Source organism: Bombina bombina, chromosome 6 (assembly GCF_027579735.1).
Source record: "Bombina bombina isolate aBomBom1 chromosome 6, aBomBom1.pri, whole genome shotgun sequence".
In the NCBI taxonomy this organism is placed as follows: Eukaryota; Metazoa; Chordata; class Amphibia; order Anura; family Bombinatoridae; genus Bombina; species Bombina bombina.
Window position 1 is genome coordinate 178985430 of NC_069504.1, and position 22316 is coordinate 179007745.

Consider the following 22316-nt stretch of genomic DNA (forward strand, 5'->3'; position numbering starts at 1 on the left):
TCTATTGCCGAATAATGCGCATGCGTAACTACACAAGTGTCCAATGAACGATAGAGGCAAAACCGGCTAAATTTTGATTGGACAATAAAGTGGGTATGTACTTTTTCGTGTAGCTGATATTGCGCATGCGTATCCAAATCAGATGTCAAAGTGGGTTCAAATGAAAATTATTTGTAACATAATCGCTGGAATATAACCAGTCAGTGACTATACGTGCTAGAAAAACATAATTATAGCTACAAAGGTCTGGTAATAGCATGCCTACGTATTTCCTAGGAAGCGAGAGTTTAGGTAGCGAAATTCTAGGTTTTTTATACTGCCAAATGAAACCTCTTAATACAGTATTAAATAACCTAATATCTTTTCCCTTCAGCATCAATGGGATATTTTGGAGAACATAAAGTATTTTTGGGAGGAGAATCATCTTGTAAAGAGCAATGTGGCCAGAGATAGATAAAGAAAGATTTTTCCAATTTACCAAATTATCTCTGACTTTATTTAATATTGAAAGAATATTCAGTCAATACCATGTGTCTGAGTTGGGAGATATTGACATACCTAAGTATTTAAATGAATGAGATACTTCCTTAAAAGGGAAATTATTAAGTGATTCTTTAGTTTGTTTAATCCACATAAGCTCAGACTTTGAGGTATTTACCTTATACCCTGAGAACGAACCGAATTGTTCGATAATTGAAAGGAGTTTGGGTACATTTATTCTAGTGTTTGTAATATCAGAATATCGTTGGCATAAAGAGCTATTTTGAGCTCTTTTTTACCAATCTTAATACCTTCCAACTGCTGTCTTATTAAAATGGCCAAGGGTTCAATAGCTACATCAAACAAGAGGGGAGAAAGAGGGCACCCCTGTCTTGTTCCCCTCTTTAGCCTGATATCTGCAGAGGTCATACCATTTACAATTAATTTCGTGGAGGCCTTGCTATATAGATTGTCGATACATTTAGGCAACTTATCTCTAAAGCCAAAATGGGAGAGGGAGGATAACAGATCATCAAAATGAACTGAATTGAATGCTTTTTCAGCATCTATCGCAATAATTGCAAAGCCAGAGGTGCCCTCCTCCCCCCCAAAGCCCTGTTTCTCTAATGTTTTAAAATAATCTTTAGTGACAAAGACTTCTCTTATTTTTGCTGGAGAATTCCGCTTAGATAAGAATCCTGCTTGGTCTTGTGAATAATACTAGGAAGAAGCAATTGTAATCCTAACGTATAATATTTACAGAACTAAGAAATATAAAGAGAGAGAAAATGAAGTGTTGAAATCAGTATCTAACTCATGTAATGGTTATCTATTACAGAGAACACCAGAAGGCTGGGAAAGATATACACAAGCTAAGAAGGAAAGGGATACCTTCCTCATTCATTGGACCACACAAAAAGAACTGAAATTTCAGGCCAAGCTATATAGATATGGCAACAAAACAGGGAAACTCCTTGCGAACCTTGTCAAAAGGGATAAAGACTCACCTTTGATTGACAGTATCCAAAGTGGAGAAAAATTGGTCTCAACAGCGGAAGATGTCTTAAAAGTTTTCACAGAATATTATCAAGAGCTTTATTCCTTCAAGAACTCGAATGGTTGCGAGCGGGAGGATTTCTGGGGCAAAATTTTGTATCCAGCTTTAACTTCTGAGTTATCTGATACCTTGAATTCCGCTATCTCTGAATTAGAAGTTACTAGAGCTATACAGGATCTCCCCCTAAATAAGGCCCCGATGCCCTACCTAATGAATTTTACAAGATTTTGTCCTCACGGATCGTCCCACACTTAGCTAAGCTTTTTAATGACATGTATATTCAGGGTAACATGATCTCTCCCAATTTCGCGGCCTCTTATACTTCCCTAATATTAAAGCAGGGGAAGGATCCTGATCAAAAAGAGTCTTATAGACCAATAGCTCTACTGAATACAGACTACAAAATACTTACCTCTATTTTAGCGCAGAGCATTGCATTTTAAGCAACTTTCTAATTTACTCCTATTATCATTTTTCTTCGTTCTCTTGCTATATTTATTTGAAAAACCAGAAATGTAAGTTTGAGGACCATGGATAGCACTTGCTGATTTGGGGCTACATTTAGCCACCAATCAGCAAGCATAACCCAGGTTCTGAACCAAAAATGTGCCATCTGCTAAGATTTCATTCCTGATTTTCAAATAAAGATATCAAAAGAAGAAAGAAAAATTGGTAATAGGATATTAAAATAGAAAGTTGCTTAAAATTGCAATGCTCTATTTGAATCATGAAATAAACATTTTTTAGTTTAAGTTTAGTGTACCTTTAATGAGCAGCTTCTGGCAAAACAGTTTTTTTGTTGGCAGAACCCCAACTGGGACTTCATATACCACAAAACCATATTGATCTCAGAACCTTACAAAATGCTGAGGGGCAGTATTAATCCTTATGTCATCATATTTATTATCCACATGACAGAATGACTTTGAGGTATTTACCTTATACCCTGAGAACGAACCGAATTGTTCGATAATTGAAAGGAGTTTGGGTACATTTATTCTAGTGTTTGTAATATCAGAATATCGTTGGCATAAAGAGCTATTTTGAGCTCTTTTTTACCAATCTTAATACCTTCCAACTGCTGTCTTATTAAAATGGCCAAGGGTTCAATAGCTACATCAAACAAGAGGGGAGAAAGAGGGCACCCCTGTCTTGTTCCCCTCTTTAGCCTGATATCTGCAGAGGTCATACCATTTACAATTAATTTCGTGGAGGCCTTGCTATATAGATTGTCGATACATTTAGGCAACTTATCTCTAAAGCCAAAATGGGAGAGGGAGGATAACAGATCATCAAAATGAACTGAATTGAATGCTTTTTCAGCATCTATCGCAATAATTGCAAAGCCAGAGGTGCCCTCCTCCCCCCCAAAGCCCTGTTTCTCTAATGTTTTAAAATAATCTTTAGTGACAAAGGACTTCTCTATTTTTGCTGGAGAATTCCGCTTAGATAAGATCCTGCTTGGTCTTGTGAATAATACTAGGAAGAAGCAATTGTAATCCTAACGTATAATATTTACAGAACTAAGAAATATAAAGAGAGAGAAAATGAAGTGTTGAAATCAGTATCTAACTCATGTAATGGTTATCTATTACAGAGAACACCAGAAGGCTGGGAAAGATATACACAAGCTAAGAAGGAAAGGGATACCTTCCTCATTCATTGGACCACACAAAAAGAACTGAAATTTCAGGCCAAGCTATATAGATATGGCAACAAAACAGGGAAACTCCTTGCGAACCTTGTCAAAAGGGATAAAGACTCACTTTGATTGACAGTATCCAAAGTGGAGAAAAATTGGTCTCAACAGCGGAAGATGTCTTAAAAGTTTTCACAGAATATTATCAAGAGCTTTATTCCTTCAAGAACTCGAATGGTTGCGAGCGGGAGGATTTCTGGGGCAAAATTTTGTATCCAGCTTTAACTTCTGAGTTATCTGATACCTTGAATTCCGCTATCTCTGAATTAGAAGTTACTAGAGCTATACAGGATCTCCCCTAAATAAGGCCCCGATGCCCTACCTAATGAATTTTACAGATTTTTGTCCTCACGGATCGTCCCACACTTAGCTAAGCTTTTTAATGACATGTATATTCAGGGTAACATGATCTCTCCCAATTTCGCGGCCTCTTATACTTCCCTAATATTAAAGCAGGGGAAGGATCCTGATCAAAAAGAGTCTTATAGACCAATAGCTCTACTGAATACAGACTACAAAATACTTACCTCTATTTTAGCGCAGAGCATTGCATTTTAAGCAACTTTCTAATTTACTCCTATTATCATTTTTCTTCGTTCTCTTGCTATATTTATTTGAAAAACCAGAAATGTAACTTTGAGGACCATGGATAGCACTTGCTGATTTGGGGCTACATTTAGCCACCAATCAGCAAGCATAACCCAGGTTCTGAACCAAAAATGTGCCATCTGCTAAGATTTCATTCCTGATTTTCAAATAAAGATATCAAAAGAAGAAAGAAAAATTGGTAATAGGATTAAAATAGAAAGTTGCTTAAAATTGCATGCTCTATTTGAATCATGAAATAAACATTTTTTAGTTTAAGTTTAGTGTACCTTTAATGAGCAGCTTCTGGCAAAACAGTTTTTTGTTGGCAGAACCCAACTGGGACTTCATATACCACAAAACCATATTGATCTCAGAACCTTACAAAATGCTGAGGGGCAGTATTAATCCTTATGTCATCATATTTATTATCCACATGACAGAATCTTACCTTTTTATAAATTAAACTAAACATTGCTATTCTCATTTGCATTCCTATGTGGTGGAGTCCAAAAATTGCAGGGTGTAAAAGCAGCATTCTGATAAAAAAAAGCAGGCAAAGGCCGATCCCCAGGTAATAAGCAATTGAGCGTTCATGAGAATTGTCTGGATCATAAGAGGCAATGATTCTTCCAAGTAAAAGTGGCTGAACTGCTTTGGTAACTTCCTGAAAGAAACAAGCATTATAACTGTAAGGGTACGAAGGAATAACAATAAATTATATGATTTTGATTAAGCCCTTGTTTGATGATAATGCATTTTTTTTTTTAAATAATTTTTTTATTGAAGTCATAAACAAGTACAGAATATAGGGTATGCCCCAAAACATTTACAAGTCAATGTATACACAGCATAGTTGGGAGAGTATGGCATTCTAGTATCTCAAACATTACCAGCAAATGTGGGCTTATCACATAGAAAGACTTCACTTTTGTTTTAGAGTATCATAAACGTAATATAAGCAAAAAGGTCCTCTCCTAGCGATATACAAAAAAGAGTAAGGTATCTATTCAGATAAGGGTAAGACTAGGGAGGAGGTAACTCTATAGATTTATGGGGGAGGAGGATGCAGCGGGCGAGAGCCGCTCAAAATGTAATAGGGGGGAGGATGGGGGGGGTGGAGGGCGGAGCCAGTTAGTATGTCAGCACCAGGAGCAAGTTTAGTTGGAACTAAAGGATTATTACTTAATATAAACATAACCACAGCCATCCAATCCTTTGTACTCCTATAGAGGGAGCCTGAAAACATATATACACAAGCTAAAACCATAAGTGTAATTTGAGAGTGGTCACTTTTGGATCTAGAGTTTAAGTTGTCTAAATTCCTGGTCAGCCGTGTGGAATGGGGGTGACCAGAGGGCTTACTACCAAGTCAGGGATATGGGCTCTACAAGTGGGACAGTGCCTGTGAGCAGTTAAGGCTAGGAGTGGGAAAGTCTCATTAAAGATAAAACTTCCAACATATTTCGGTTGAGACAGGAAAACAACTCATGTAACACTAAACCTTAAGCATAGGAAGTTAACATAGTTATACTATATTAAGGACAAGATCCTGATTATCAGAGAAAATACATTAGGGAAACTGAAGGCATTATATAATGTACATAAAGTCCCCTGTATAGTGACCTATGGTTTTACTGCTTAATATATTCATTGCTGCATTCAGGTAGTGAGAGTCATAAAACATATTTAGATGTGTCACGATAGCAAATGACAGTAGGCCCATGTGAGGTATGACAAATAAGCCATGATAACATTAGATAAGACTGTGAACTCATATATTCTCTATAGAGCTACCTAAAGCGTAAGAGAGTGACATTAGTACAGTTATGGACTGAATAATTAAAGAAATATGTATAGGCTCCTCTGAAAAAAAGAAAGCATTCTGTTTATAGACAGATTAAACCTCATTAATATGACAAATTGGTTAAATAAAGAAATGAAGGGCAAGGGAGGTTAGTGAACACATAATAGACATTGGCGCTCCATAAGAGTCAACCTCACATAAGACCAACTTAGTTTCTAAGTAATTATGGGGCAAAAAACTCGTCTACTCTACCTCAATTTAACCCCAGACTCTACAGCTGAGGAGGTGGACACATACATTTCAGAAGGTCAGAGAGGGCTCAAAAGCTAAGTGGCTGCTGAAGAATAAAAAAAAAAGCTGTTACTTAAACTGTACTAGGAGTGAATAATGTCAGTAAAGAGTGCAATTTACTTGAAATTCAACAAATATATAACAGGCCACTAACAAACGTAGGAGGACATACACCCTTATCAAACATGAATGTTCTCATTAAGGTGCCTGTGTCTTTAGTTCCTGTGTGATTAGTCCAGACCACCATAGCTAAATCAAAGCGCTGGGAGTTTATGTAGTAGGAGAAAGGTACAACCACCCAACGTTTGCAGCCCACTGTTAAAGTCTCATGAAAATGTCCAGCAGGTACACTTGTTAGGGAGCTTTATGTGAGAGCTGGTAGCTATGGCTTCTATAATATAGCGGCTACATTACCCTACTCCAGTCCTTGTGCTTTGACTGAGGGGCAGAATACAGGCAAGCTGTGGCGCTGGGTCGTATGATGTGCAGGTCCTGCTAGTTAGCTGTGGAGTCAGATCGTAGGGTAACCGTGGCATGCTGGACTTAGTGTTGCAATACTTTGCATTCAGAGTAACCATGCAGACCACGGCGGGAGACAAATGAGCAGCACTATTTCAGCCCGAGAGCCGTCAGAAAATAAATCAGGTGCCGGTGACGACATTCTTGTAGTTTCAAACCATAGCTCTACTGGTAGGGTGCAACTAACAGGAGTTGCTAGTGGTGCTGGTAGAGGCCCCGGTTCTCGCTGTTGAGAGCATGTTTCTTCCGCGTTAGCGGTGATAGGCTGCCATTGACCTGACTGTGTGTTCAGCTCTGCTGAATCCTCCATGTGGGGCCCAGGATATCTTTCATCGTCCATGTGTACAGTCACTGAACACTGAAGGGTGTCACGGCTCACATGCGGCGCGTCCGGCATATGTTTTCTAGTTGCCTCTGCCTCCTCACTTGTTAGCAGCGCAACTAGTCTCCCACTCATAGCTGTTCTAAGCACTGCTACTAGTTCGCCGTGGTGGACATCCATAGAGAGCGTCAGCCTGTTCAGTATAGAGATAATTTGCCCCTCCATTGCGTGTTATGTGTGTCCAATGGGAGTTACAGTGCATACATGTTCTAGAAGATGGCGTATCGCCTCACACAGCAAATGTAGCGGGCCAGAAAGAGTCTTGGGCTAGTGCAGGGTCTAGCGTTGTTTTCAAAGCCATTTTAGGATTCGGTACACTACACAGAGTTTAATAAAGATGAGAGCTGAAAATAAGATTCCTTAATGTGCTCAAAATAATAACATTTTTATATAAGCAACAGGAGCTCTGGAGAGATGCATCCCTCCAGTTCGGCAGTTGGCTCCGCCCCCCGATAATGCATTTCTAATGTTACAAACTACACTTAGGACTAGAAAAAAAGAAGAAAGCAAGGAGCACAAAGGGAAAAAAAGAAGAATCATCATGGTGCAGTATATCCAAATAAAATAGATAAATTTATTGTATACACTAATAAAACAAACTCACAAGTGCGACCTCAAACAATGTGAGGTATGTATTGAGCGTTGGTACAAGTGACTGGAGCGCTCCTTATATCCCTAGACCTACCTGTCTGCAGTAGCAACTGTCCGATGACACGTAAAGAGATATATAGGCGAGATCTATTACCCCAAAGCAGGTCCCTCATCCAGAATGGCAAACCCGTGTTGCCGGCAACGGTTTCTCTGACGAAGCGGGAGGAGTCCCGCAAAATGCATAAGGCCACGCCCACACACACGTACTGTGACGCCAAACCTCTTCCGGTCTGCGAGAAACCGTTGCCGGCAACAATGGTTTGCCATTCTGGATGAGGGACCTGCTCTGGGGTAATAGATCTCGCCACATCTCGCCCATATATCTCTCTACGTGTCATCGGACAGTTGCTACTGCAGACAGGAAGGTCTGGGGATATAAGGAGCGCTCCAGTACAGAGTGGAGTCACTTGTACCAACGCTCAATACATACCTCACATTGTTTGAGGTCGCACTTGTGGGTTTGTTTTTATAGTGTATACAATAAATTTATCTATTTTATTTGGATATACTGCACCATGATGTTTCTTCTTTTTTTCCCTTTGCGCTCCACACTTTCTTCTTTTTTCTAGTCCTAAGTGTACATCATTCACCGATATCACACCAGTGATTTAAAAGGGAGCTGCATAGTAAGGAGAGACGTTTTTGGCTGTCTTTGGACATTGTGACACGTTCACGGAAAGACTCTACCTGCAGAAAAGTAGGAACATTACATGAAGTTTGGAATGTGATTTATTTGTTCCTGAATGTATTATGATTCTGTTGCATTTATTATTTTTTTGCATGTAATTTTTTAAGAATAATTCTAATATCCTGCAGTACTTGGCGCTTTTCAGTTGTTTGCTGAGTTGTTGTTACAAACTACATGGTGGGTTTATGCTCTCTTTGGCAGATAAGAAATTCATCCAAGTTAAAAGTACATTAAATATCTTGTAATTATCTTTTTGCTGAGAAGTCAATCTGTACTTGTCAATGGTGTAAACAAGGCCTAACTCAGTCATTGAGGCCTATTTATCAAGCTGTCAACTATGCTGCATTCGCCGGCACCAATACGCTCACCTAACATCGCCTAACATCGCGGCCGCAGACCTGAATACATTCTCCATATTTATAAAAAAAGCCGGCAAAAAGCTGCGCACCAAGTATGGGGTAATGAGCAGCGGACTGTTGTTAACTAACAGTCATCGATCTCGCTGCTATTCGGCTTTTTACCAACTTTATTTATACCCTGTCACTAAACACCGCCACTATACTAAAATGTTTAACCCCTATCCCACCACTCCTGGACCCCGCCGCAACTTTAATAAAGTTATTAACCCCTATCCCGCTGCCCCCGGACCCCGCCGCAACCTAAATAAAGTATTACCCTATCCCGCTGCTCCCGGACTCCACAGCAACTAAATAAACATATTAACCCCTATCCCGCCGCTCCAGGACCCCACCGACACTAAATAAATGTATTAACCCCTAAACCCCTGACCTCCCATATCAATACCACTTACTAAACCTATTAACCCCTAAACAGCCAACCCCCCATATCGCCATAAACTAAATTAAGCAATTAACCCCTAAACCTAACAACCCGCTAACTTTACATTAAAATTACCTCATCCCTATCTTATAATAAATTAAAACTTACATTTAGAATTAAAATAAACTATATTAAACTATTAATTAACCTATCCTATTATACTAAAATTACATTAAACTACCAATTAAATTAACTATATTACATATTTAAAAACCTAACCCTACTCAAATTATTTAAATCTACAATTAAAAATTACTAAATTACAAAAAAATAAACGCTTAGTTACAAAAAATAAAAAAACACAAAGTTACAAAAACAAACAAACCACAGTATCAAAAATAAAAATGAATTACTCCTAATCTAATAGCCCTATCAAAATAAAAAAGCCCCCCAAAATAAAAAAAACCTAGCCTACAATAAACTACCAATGGCCCTTAAAAGTGCCTTTTGCAGGGCATTGCCCCAAAGATATCAGATACCCATGCAACAGTAAAACCCACCACCCACACAACGAACACCCCCAAATAAAAACCTATCTAAAAAACCTAAGCTCCCCATTGCCCTGAAAAGGGCATTTGTATGGGCATAGCCCTTAAAAGGGCATTTAGCTCTTTTACTGCCCAGACCCTACTCTAAAAATAAAACCAACCCAATAAACCCTTGAATAAACCTAACACTAACCCCCAACGATTTACTTACAGTTTTCGAAGACCAGACTTCCATCCTCATCCAAGCGGGCAGAAGTGTCATCATCAAAGCCGGAAGAAGTCTTCATCCAGATGGCATCTTCTATCTTCATCCATCCAGCGCAGAGCGGGTCCATCTTCAAGGCATCCGGCGCTGAGCATCCTCTTCTTACGATGGTCACTGTAGAATGAAGTTTCCCTTTACGGTACATCATCCAAGATGGCGTCCATTACATTCCGATTGGCTGATAGAATTCTATCAGCCAATAGGAATTAAAGGGGAAAAAAGCCTATTGGCTGTTGCAATCAGCCAATAGGATTGAGCTTTTATCCTATTGGCTGATCCAATCAGCCAATAGGATTGAGTTTGCATTCTATTGGCTATTCCAATCAGCCAATAGAATGCAATACAAATGCCCTTTTCAGGGCAATGGGGAGCTTAGGTTTTTTAGATAGGTTTTTATTTGGGGGGTGTTGGTTGTGTGGGTGGTGGGTTTTACTGTTGGGGGTGTTTGTATTTTTTTTTACAGGTAAAAGAGCTGATTTATTTGGGGCAATGCCCCGCAAAAGGCCCTTTAAAGGGCCATTGGTAGTTTATTGTAGGCTAGGGTTTTTTTTTATTTTGGGGGGCTTTTTTTATTTTGTTAGGGCTATTAGATTAGGTGTAATTGTTTTTTTATTTTTGATACTGTGATTTTTTTTGTTTGTAACTTAGTGTTTTTTATTTTTTGTAACTTAGTGTTTTTTATTTTTTTGTAATTTAGTAATTTTTAATTGTAGATTTCAATAATTTGAGTAGGGTTAGGGTTTTTAAATATGTAATATAGTTAAATTAATTGGTAGTTTAATGCAATTTTAGTATAATAGTTAGGATAGGTTAATTAATAGTTTAATATAGTTTATTTTAATTCTAAAGGTAAGTTTAAATTTATTATAAGATAGGGATGAGGTAATTTTAATGTAAAGTTAGCGGGTTGTTAGGTTTAGGGTTTATTAGCTTAAAGGGATAGTCTACACCAGAATTTTTATTGTTTTAAAAGATAGATAATCCCTTTATTACCCATTTCCCAGTTTTGCATAACTAACACAGTTATAATAATATACTTTTAACCTCTGTGATTATCTTGTATCTAAGCCTCTGCAAACTGCCCCTTTTTTCAGTTCTTTTGACAGACTTGCAGTCTAGGCAATCAGTGCCTGCTCCCAGATAACTTCTCGTGCACGAGCACAGTGTTATCTATATGAAATATGTGAACTAACACCCTCTAGTGGTGAAAAACTGTTAAAATGCAATCTGAAAGAGGTGGGCTTCAAGGTCTAAGAAATTAGCATATGAACCTCCTTGGTTAAGTTTTCAACTAAGAATACCAAGAGAACAAAGCAGAATTGGTGATAAAAGTAAATTGGAAAATTGTTTAAAATTACATGCTCTATCTGAACCATGAAAGTTTATTTTGGCCTAGACTGTCCCTTTAATTTAGTTTATGGCAATGTGGGGGGCTGGCGGTTTAGGGATTAAAAGGTTTAGTTAATAGTAGTGATGTGGGAGGCCTGAGGTTTAGGGGTTAATAATTTTATTACAGTTGCGGCAGGGTCTGGGAGCGGCGGGATAGGTTAATACTTTTACTTAGGTATGGCGGTGTTGGGGAGCAGCAGAATAGTGCTTAATACATTTTATTTAGATTGCAGCGATGTCGGGGTGGCATATTAGGGGTGTTTAGACTCGGGGCTTATGTTAGGGTGTTAGGTGTAAACGGAATTTGTTTTCTACCATAGAAATCAATGGGATATCTGGCAGCATCGAACATAAGCTTTCGCTGCTTTCAGACTCCCATTGACTCCTATGGCATCCGCGGCCTCCAGGGTGGCGGATTGAAAACCAGGTACGCTGGGCTGGAATAGTGGTGAGTGTACCTGTTAGAAATTTTATAAATGGCAAAAGGTGTCAGATAGTGCCGAATTTGTATTCGAAACATCTGTAATGACGTAAGCATCGATCTGTGTCGGATTGAGACTGGCGGATCATATGTTACGTCACAAATTTTAACTTTTGTCAGTCTGTAGGATTTGATAACTAGGTCAAATCAATTTCTCCACAATTACGCTGGGGAATTCCGGCGTATTTGTGGTTGACAGCTTGATAAATAGGCCTCTTAGCCTTGGTAAAATCTGCATTGTTTTTCAGTATTTTATCTTATCCTCTCTACCAAAGCCAATTTGTGTTAGCCTTGCAAAGTCTGCACTTTGTGTATCAGTTTGTAGCCTTGAAAAATCCTCCATTTTACAGCAAATGATGCAAAATAATAAAGTATATTACAAATGTTTTTTGTTTCTTTTGTATTACACATAAACATTTTATATTACAATCTCAGTGTCCTTTATTTTGTTACGTAATTTATTAAATCAGAGCTGCCTAATGTTTTTTCTTGTGCAATACCTTAAATTGTTTCTGGTTTGTGCTAACATAGCTCTTTAACCCCAGTTATACTGAACATTATTACATGAGTCCCTTGTTTTCAGTCTAAAGTATGTTAAATCACTTCAGATTACTGAGGCCTAGTTTGCTATCACGTCCTGCTGAATTCTGGCAGGGCAGCTTTACTCACCCTACCATTATTATTCTGACACTTTTGGCAATGGCATTGTGTACAGTACACCTTTGTTTATGTTTCCTAGGCAGAAATCCAACTTAAGAGACTCTTGAAGCAAGCTGTATGCCAGTTTTATGGAACAATATATTTAGCAGTTATAATAATAATATTCAATGAATGAACAAAGAATTTATTTTGCAACGTGACACTTTGCCTAGTAATCGTGATGCAGCAATTGGTTATTTTCTTTAGACATGCAAAATTCAAAAAATATAAAATTATTAACTACAACATACATGAGGCTTGGAACACAAGTAATGGGAAAACCACATAATTTATAGCAAACCCACGTCAGTACATTGCCAAAAGCAAGTCAGGTGCCTTTGTTCATTAAGGAGAAGTCAGTAGGGGCAGTGAAAATAATAAATTATATAATTAACTTTTTAGTTCAAAATCTCCTCTTTTTGGCCCTTTTTTTGGTTGCATAAAATGTTTTAGCATCTACTTTGTAAATGTATACAATAAACTATTCCCTATAAACTGAATTATTAAAGGCCAGATTACGAGTGGAGCGCTAATTAATGCTCCTGCTCGAGCGTTAACTGCGATAAATGTAAGCTTTTACACTCGTCGGGTTGCGCTCGTATTATGAGTTGAAAGTAAACTGTTTTGACTTGTGAGCTAACCCGACGAGTGCAAAAAGCCGAACTTAAAATATTGTGAGCACATTCCCATATTCCCCCACAAAAGTCAATAAAGAAAAAAAACACCCTTCTTGCGCAAAAAACCTGATCACATATTCTCATGTGAACTAACCCGACATGAAAATACTAATATTTCACATTCCAATGTTCTGCACATAGCAGAATATGTTCTATGTATTCATAAATATTTATATATATATGGTATGATATTTTGGTACAATATATATCTATACCTATATATATATATATATATATATATATATATATATATACAGGTGACCCTCGTTTTACAACGGTTCAATTTACACCGTTTCAGAATAACAACCTTTTTTTCCAGTCATGTGATTGCTATTGAAAAGCATTGAGAAGCAGTGCATTTATTGAAATAGCCAGTAGGTGGAGCTGTCCACTTGTGTTGCAGCACCAGACCTGAGCTATCGAGCAGATTTCAAAGGAACAAGATCTTCCTGTCTATAAATCAGTCCAGATTGGAATGCATAGAAAGAACTGTTTGCAGAAAACTGCAAGTGAAGTCTGTGTTGTGTGATTATTTTATTAGGTTTATAATGCTGTTTAGAAAATGTTTTTGTTCATTTAACTTAGTTTAATTATATATTCTGTGTTGTGTGATTATTTTATTAGGTTTATAATGCTGTTTAGCATTTAAAGTCTTCATTTCAAAGCTTTAAAAATAATGTATTAGGTGTTACTTATGACAATTTTTAGAGGGGCCTGGAACCTATCCCCCTCACTTCCCATTGACTTATATTATAAACTGGGTTTCAATTTACGACGGTTTCAATTTACAACTATTCCTTCTGGAACCTAACCCCGGCGTAAACTGAGGGCTACCTGTATATATATATATATATATATATATATATATATATATATATATAATTATATATAGGTATAGATATATATAGATATTTACAGGAATAACTATTTAAAAATACATAGAACATACTCTGCTATGTGAAGAACAGTGCAATGACAAATATTTGCAGTAAATGCATAGTTCAAACCTTATTAAAAATTAATATTGCATAAATATGTTTTTTCAAGTTCATCTACTTAAAGGGCCATTATACACTCATTTTTTCTTTGCATAAATGTTTTGTAGATGATCTATTTATATAGCCCATAAAGTTTTTTTAAAAAAATAAATGTATAGTTTTGCTTATTTTTAAATAACATTGCTCTGATTTTCAGACTCCTAACCAAGCCCCAAAGTTTTATGTGAATACTGTCGACTACCTTCTCCAGCTTGCTCCTGTTTGTGTAAAGGGTCTTTTCATATGCAAAAGAAGGGGGAGGGTCTTATTTCCCACTTGCAGTGGGCTTTCCAGCTACGTTTTCAACAGAGCTAAATTGACAGCTTCTAAGTAAGTTTTTAAACAGTTTTATACTGGATTTTTATATCAGTATCTGTGCATCTTATTCTTTATAGTAGTGTCTATTACATGCAGTTATATGAAAATGAGTGTATACTGTCCCTTTAACTGCAAAGGGCTTCAATGCAATTATATATGTCTATATGTATGTACATATATATTTTTGTGTTTATACAGTATGTGTATACATGTCTGTAAATACATATATACACATAAACATTATATACAATATAACAATATCATTTAGACTATACTGCGGAGGTCAGAACAGTTGTATATATACTAGCAATGTTAACATGATCTTATCATCCTCCAGCAAAATGGCAATATAATAATAAGCAAAATTGAGAGGAGAAGCAAAAAATAGATAAATAATATAGCTAACACTGGTTTCTTCACCAAAGTGAGACTGATTTATGAAACAGTACCCTAAACCATAACAGCAGGTGCACAACTTTAAAAGAGAATATATAAACTAGGCGGCATCAGATCTCGCATAAAATGGCACATTACATATAAGCATGTCTAAACAGCAAAAATACAGCAAGTGTAGTATAACGCCAATAGTTAGTATCCTGAGTAAATGGCAAGACAACATACATGAATCCCTAATTGGATAATGAGGTATATAGAACATATGGCATGTAGGTCTGGTGCCAACAATGAAGGGGAATAACTTTAATACAACATCAAATTTTATATTGACTTTACATAAGATTTGGGTCAGAGTCTCCAATGATTAGATAAATAACATGACTATAGACTATCATTTTATATATTGATCCTATAACTTTTTATGCCTACATACATGTTTACTAGGTATGACCATGTCTCTGCCTGTTAACAGTTTGTTAAAAATGCCCATAAACCTATTAAGACTTAATAAAAATATATCACTCAAAAAACATGAACATTGTTAGTATTCATGGGATACTATTGATAGGGAGATATCAGAGTTGAATGTCTGTATCTACTCTATAGGGAAAACAAACTTTGAACTATAAGCTCAGAAGAGGATTGGACTCTCTAAACTGTGACTATGGGATATCAAACCTGGTCGTCATAAATACAGTCACTTCAGGATTTAACATGGATACAGGTGAGCATATTGTGTGAATCAAAGGTGGGCTTAGTGTCCATGACATTGAAACATGAGAGTGCAGATACTGGCACTGCAACAGCATATGGGGTATATGAGACCACGTGGGTGACTGACTGTATTGACTTAGATAAATCCTCTGCAATTTGGTCAAAATGTTGTAACAGTAAGTTCTCCAGCTCTTGAAATATTTGCATCTCCATGTTTACCATTGTTGACGATTTAGTAACTCTAAAAAGCCTCTCCACTCAGGGCCGCATAGGCCTCAACGCTCCGGATCAGATAAATGTGGTAGTTTCTCAAATATAACATAAAATGCTAAATCATAGATTGCAGAGTCCAGATAATTAGAATATGAGGTTAGATGACTCTTAGATTTACTGATAACTGGTGGATTAATATCAGTCTACACACAGCCACCCATATTGCGACCATTCAAGGTGCTGCCCGTTTAAAAGTGTAAAGATGTTGCTGCAGCACTGCAGCCATATTGATCTAGGCACACAAATTCTCCTACTCATATTTAGATATTCTCTTATAACAAGGACACCAAAAGAATGGAGCAAATTTGAGACTAAAAGCAAATTGGATAGTATTTTAAATAGCTTGTTATATCTTAGTCATGATAGTGTAATGTTGACTTGAGTGTCCCTTTAAGTACACTCATGATTACATGAGATAAAGTTAGTCATAAAATAAACTTAATCTGATTATGTATGTTTCAATGAAATTACTAAACTCTTTATTTCCTTAAACAAGATTTGCTTTCCAGAAGGCAATAAAATTCTTGTTCACCTGTAATATTTATTTAGTTCCAATGAAGGTGTGCTATGTAACAAAGACTTTAGTTGTTTAAGTGACATCATTTTTTTATAAAACCTTAATCTGAAGTTTGTAGTGCACACTGTGATTGAAACTTTCATGCAAATATTATTTATAATAGAATTAATATTGCAAAATACATCCGGAACTAAAAGGAAATCATAAAAGCACATTTTGTAATATTGTGTTTATAGCATTTATATAAAGAAAGGTTTTAGTAAGATTAGAAAACCTAATCCAATTACATGGTCAAATTTTTATATGTATATATGTGTTTTTATTAATTGTGGGAAGTTCGTTTCATTGTAAATTGTCCTAATATAAAATACAAGTTAAAGGAACAGTAAATACAAAATAATAAATAAATAATAGTATAGTATTATAGTACATAAACTTTCCTGATTCCAATAGTGCATGCAATTTTAAACAACTTTCCAATGTATTTCTTTGAACTAATTTGCGTTGTTCTCTTGGTATCTTTTGTTGAAAGGTAGGCTCAGGAGTAGCAGTTCCCTACTGGGAGCTAGTTGCTGATTGTTGGCTACACAAATAAGCCTCTTGTCATTGGCTCACCTGTATGTAGCACTAGCAAACAGCAGCTGTTCCCTCAACAAAGAATACCAAGGGAAAAAAGTAAAGTTGATAATAGAAATACATTTGAAATTTGTTTAAAATGGTATGCTCTATTTAAATCATGGGGGGGGGGGATGTAGGTTTCATGTCCATTTAAATTAGGATTAGATTAAAGTTATTATCTTGAGCATAATATGACAGCAACATTTTTTTTTTATTAATGTTAATCATAGTCATATAGTGCTCAAGACAAGTGTAGGCTCCCAGGCCTATCTCAGTATGCTCTCATGGAAAGGAACTAAGTTGCAATAAAGGACACCAAAATAAATAGGTACATTTGATAATAGAAGTAAGATTTTGGATTTTTTTTTATACTAAAAGTTTAATTTGATTTGCAGGTCCCTTATAGGTGTGCCATGGTGGGATAATAAGTTTCATTATTAGCCAAAAAATCCCGTCCCTTTGTTACCAGGACCTAATCTGTTGCATATATTAGCATAAATACCACAGTATTAAAGGGACAGTAAAGTCAAAATAAAACTAATGGATTGGATAGAATATTGAATTTTAAACACTTTCCATTTTAGTTATATTATAGATGTTGCTTAGTTCTCTTGGTATCCTTTGTTAAAGAGTAGGTCTAGGTAAGCTCAAGAGCGTGCACGTGTCTTTAGCAACCTGGCAGCAGTGTTTGTAACAATGTATATAGAAATGCTGCCATAGACTGCTATAGACACATGCACCCTCCTAAGCTACTATCAGACTACCTAGCTCTTCAACAAATGATACTTAAAGAACAAAGCAAATTAAACAGTAGAAGTAAATTAAAAAGTTGTTTAAAATTTCACATTTTATCTGAATCATGAAAGCTTAATTTGGACTCTTCTGTGCTTTTAAGACAGTAAAGACAAACTTTCATTATTTATAGAATGCAATTTAAAAAACGTCTTAATTTAATTATTTTATCTAATTTGCTTTGTTCTCTTGGTATCCTTTGTTGAAAAGCATACATAGGTAGGCTCAGCAGCAATGCACTGCTGGGAGCCAGCTGGTGATTGGTGGCTACATACATATGCCTCTTCTTACTGGCTAACCAGATGTCTTCACATAGCTACCAGTAGTGCATTGTTGCTCAGGAGCTGATTTTCACTATGGGCTTTATTTATTAAGGTGCGTATGCAGATTTGGAGACCCTTTGCTGCTGGCTTGCATCAGACCACTGCTTCTGAAATTTTATGCCAGCTCTTAACTGGTGGATTCAAATCAACCCGGACATATTGGCTCGGGGTGATTGACAGCCCCTACTCATGTGCCATTGGGCTATTGTGAGCGGGGGAGAAACTTTGCACAAACACACACTTGTGCAATGTCAAACACGGGCAGCATATTGCTACCGGCTTTCTGCAGAAACAAACCTTGTCCGTCTGGACTTTATTAAATGGGGCCCTATGAGTTTAATCTCTTTGCAAGCAACAGTACAATAGTAAAATGCCCTAAAATATGACCCTATTGTACTTCTTTAATACATAATATAAAATTCTCACTTCATTCCATTGCAACACAAATAAGTATTTTTGTACTTTAACTAGAGCGGGTTCTATTGTCTAAGGAAAAGAGTTACAAGCAATAACTTACCCCTAAATATAATAAAATACCATAGAAAAAAAACTTCCAGAAGAAACATCTTTTCAGTGCGTTAATTAATTTGGGATTTTTCTTTGAAGTTGCCAGCTCCCTGTCCCATTCTCTAAAAGAAAGAAAACAAAAAAAAACATCATTATCCGGCATGTGTAAAGTTTACTTCTAACATTGCTGAACAGACACAGGTATTTCCAAGGAAACTTTGAAAGCTCAGTAAATAGGCCATAAAAAAAGAAACAGCACTAGGATCCAACATTATGGTCTTGATAACGTAAGTTCAGTATTGATTCATTCACATATCTGGCAGATTTAAATACCTAACCATAGATCTCACGGCAGGGAGTTAATTCAGTTAAAGGTCACATTGAATTATCATTTTTTTTAATAAAAAACTGCCAGGATATGTAGTCTTGATGCACAAATAACAGGCAAATTAAGTTTTTGGATTTTCTCCAATACATAGCAAGTTGAAAACAAAGACAAACTATTCTAACTTGTAACAATGCAGACGTAGATTACTTGTTGACAGTAACATCTTCTCGAACAATGAAAACCTAAACTATATCAAATACTTTCTTACATTCTATGACTAACACTGTTGTTAATTACAATATATCTACAGTATATGTTTTGATAAACTTTATAAACTGAAAAAGCAAGACAATTTTCATAATATTGCAGGTTTGTTTAGTTCCTTTCTAAGAATTGAATTGCAAGTGCAATTATTTGCAGATATGTGATAGATGCACCTGCAATATATTAACAGCTATCTATCTGAACGGTGTTATATGAATCAGATCTATTTTTGCATTTTCCATTATTAGATCAAGAACCAAATAATATGGGGCAGAACTTTAAATAGTTCTTGACATGAATCTGTTGGCTGGAAGCCATACTTTGCATTTGGAAAAAATAATAATAAAAGAAGTAACAAGCATAAAATATTTTGCAATTATCAAACCAACCATCTTCTGTGAATACATTAACACCTTATTTGCTGCAAGTTTATATGAACAACCCCTCCCCATCCTTTTCTTATTTGGAGAAACCACACTGAACAAGGACTGTCATTTTTGCCAACAACACTTGGTTTGCTTTGCATTATCTTATGCCAAGTGATGAGGCCAAATAAGAACATATATGCAGCAGGGTTAGTCTTGTGAAGTCTGTAGTGTTTACTTCCGATTCTCATAATTAGAAAACCCACTACAATGAAAGGAACATTTATTATTTCAGGTCTTTTAGGTCCTTTACCTACCTGTGAAAACCAACCTGCTTTTATCCAGGATGGTTATGGCTTTTTATAGAATATCATTAGCAACATCATAAATATGTTAAATTTTGATGGTTGTCTTTGTTCTGTCTTACCAAATAATATTAGTCTATTGGGTTAATTCTTAAAGGGATTAAAAGCAGACACGCTAAGGTTGTATTCTGCCTCTTCTAAGCATGAGCAGAACCAGACTTCCTGTCTCTCCAACTTTCAATGATTGGTAAACCAGCTCATTTTACTCTAGAAGATTTATGACATCAAGCTAGATATGTCTTACTGTAGAGACCCCAGCCCCCTTACAAGAAGTAATGGACAATGCATTCATTAAGTTAAAGAAATAGAAATAAAAGGTCAAATCTATTTTAAATTATGAATAATACATATTTAAAGAATTTCTAGAGTATAAGCTTTATATGTTTTTTTTATTACAACAATGAAACAGACTGTTTATATCCATTTAAATGCAGTGCATACCTATATGCTGATATTTGTTATTCTATTGTGCATTGTATAAATCTTTCTAATGTTCTCAATTATACAGCAGCGTAGAATTAATCCTGCAAAGATCATGCATTTGCAAATATGTATACACGTCATCATGATCATATGCTGAAAAATTGTATAATTTGGCCAATTGCAGATCAAGTTATCTTACTTTTATGTTACTTCATGTTCAAAAGTTTTAATGAACCTCTGACATACCATTAAAGAAGAACAACCTTATCATTTGTGGGGCCCTGGGCAAGACAAATTTTCTGGGCCCCTCAGCCCAGTGTTCTCATTCACCCCTGTATGCCCTGCCCCCTGTCCCAACATTCACTGTACCACTATAAAGAAAAAAACTGTATATACACCTCCTGGTACCATAAACGCTCTTCATCAACTAAATACATGATATACAATGCACCTTCTCATACCGTCACCCCTGAAAGTGCGGGCCCCCAAAAGCGTGGGGCCCTGGGTGGGTGCCCCTCTCAGACAGGCCTGCCATAAAAAATGTTAAATGTTTAAAAAATAAACACAATTTCATATTATACTTGATTTGCCTGGCAGCCAATGCATTTCAAGACATTGGGGCCGAATTATCATTGTGCGAGCGGACATGATCAGATATTGAGGATCATGTCCGCTGCACATCGATAAATGCCAACAGCATACGCTCTCGGCATTAATCATTGCACCAGCAGTTCTTGTGAACTGCTGGTGCAATACCGCCCCCTGCAGATTCGAGGCCATTCATCCGCTAGCAGGGGGTGTCAATCAACCCGATCGTATTTGATCGGGTTGATTTCTGGCGATGTCTTTCCGTCGCCTCAAAGCAGGTGGACAGGTTATGGAGCAGCGGTCTTTAGACCGCTGCTTCATAACTTGTGTTTCCGACGCACCTGAAGGCTCGCCAGAAACACAGAGCTTGATAAATATGCCCCAATGTATTTACTAAAGAGGAACTGCTACAATATATGACATATAATTTAATGGTTATTAAAATATAAAATCATGTGTCATTGTTGTATAAATAAATGAATGTTTGGTCACGTGGAGTTATTTACACATTCAATGAACATTGCACCTGTGCCTAAAATTATGCAGAGTGCTATTAGGAAGAGATCAAATACCAGATAAAAATTTTTATATCTGTTTCATCTGCCATTTCTGGGGAAATACATTATTTATGTACTGGTTTACCATACCTCTCCAATCTTTCTGAAAGGTTATCTGCACTATCATCTGTAGGGATTTGATAAATATCTGATAATTCCAGACGCTGCCTGTAACCTTTCCTCAGAATTGGCTTGGTCCAACTGAAAAACAAATAAAGCATTTCAATAACAAAACAATCTCACAAAATAATAATAACAACACAAAAATGGATAGTGTCTACTTCTAGAATACTAGAAGATTACAATCTAAACTTCAAAAGTTAACTTTTTTACACGTTTGAACTCAAGCTAAATGTATGGGAAAGTAAAATGTTGCACCTATTTATCAAGGTTTTTTGTTTTGTTTGTTTTTTCCTGACTTTTAGGATTCAGATAGAGCCTGTCATTTTAAACAACTTTCCAATTTATTGCTATTATCAAATGTTTTGTTCAAGAGTCAGGAGCAGCAATGTCCTACTGGGAGCTAGCTAAACACATCTGGGGAGCCAATGACAAGAAGAATATATGTGCAGCCATCAATCACCAGCTAGCTACCAATAGGATATTACTGGTCTGGAGTTTACTTAGATGCGCATAAAAAAAGGAGGATGCAACAAAACAAAGCAAATTTGATAATAGAAGTAAACTGGAAAGTTATACTTTACTGACCTTTTAAGCACTATGCATGTAACATAGTAACAGTAGATGAGGTTGAAAGAAGACAGTGTTTTAAAATAAGTTGTCTACTGGGTAGGAATGTGTTTGTGGCACTCACTGCGCATGCGCTAGAGGCCCAACCTCCTTAAAACAGCTGATTTACAGGGGTCGAGGAAATATATGTCACCACATTCCTGAGCGCACGTTACTGGTTGCAAAATCAGACAGTACAAGCTG

The 22316-nt window shown here is 36.5% G+C and overlaps 1 protein-coding gene across 1 annotated transcript in view; it reads right to left on the minus strand.

The window, feature by feature from the left end:
- CFTR (CF transmembrane conductance regulator) overlaps window positions 1–22316 on the minus strand; it is a 345866-nt gene that overhangs the window by 247416 nt on the left and 76134 nt on the right. The window contains exons 2-4 of the mRNA XM_053716685.1: window positions 21474–21584; window positions 18504–18615; window positions 4273–4488 (exon numbers count right to left, since the gene is read on the minus strand). Coding sequence (XP_053572660.1) covers window positions 4273–4488; window positions 18504–18615; window positions 21474–21584 — 439 coding nt within the window. The remainder of the gene's footprint in view (window positions 1–4272; window positions 4489–18503; window positions 18616–21473; window positions 21585–22316) is intronic.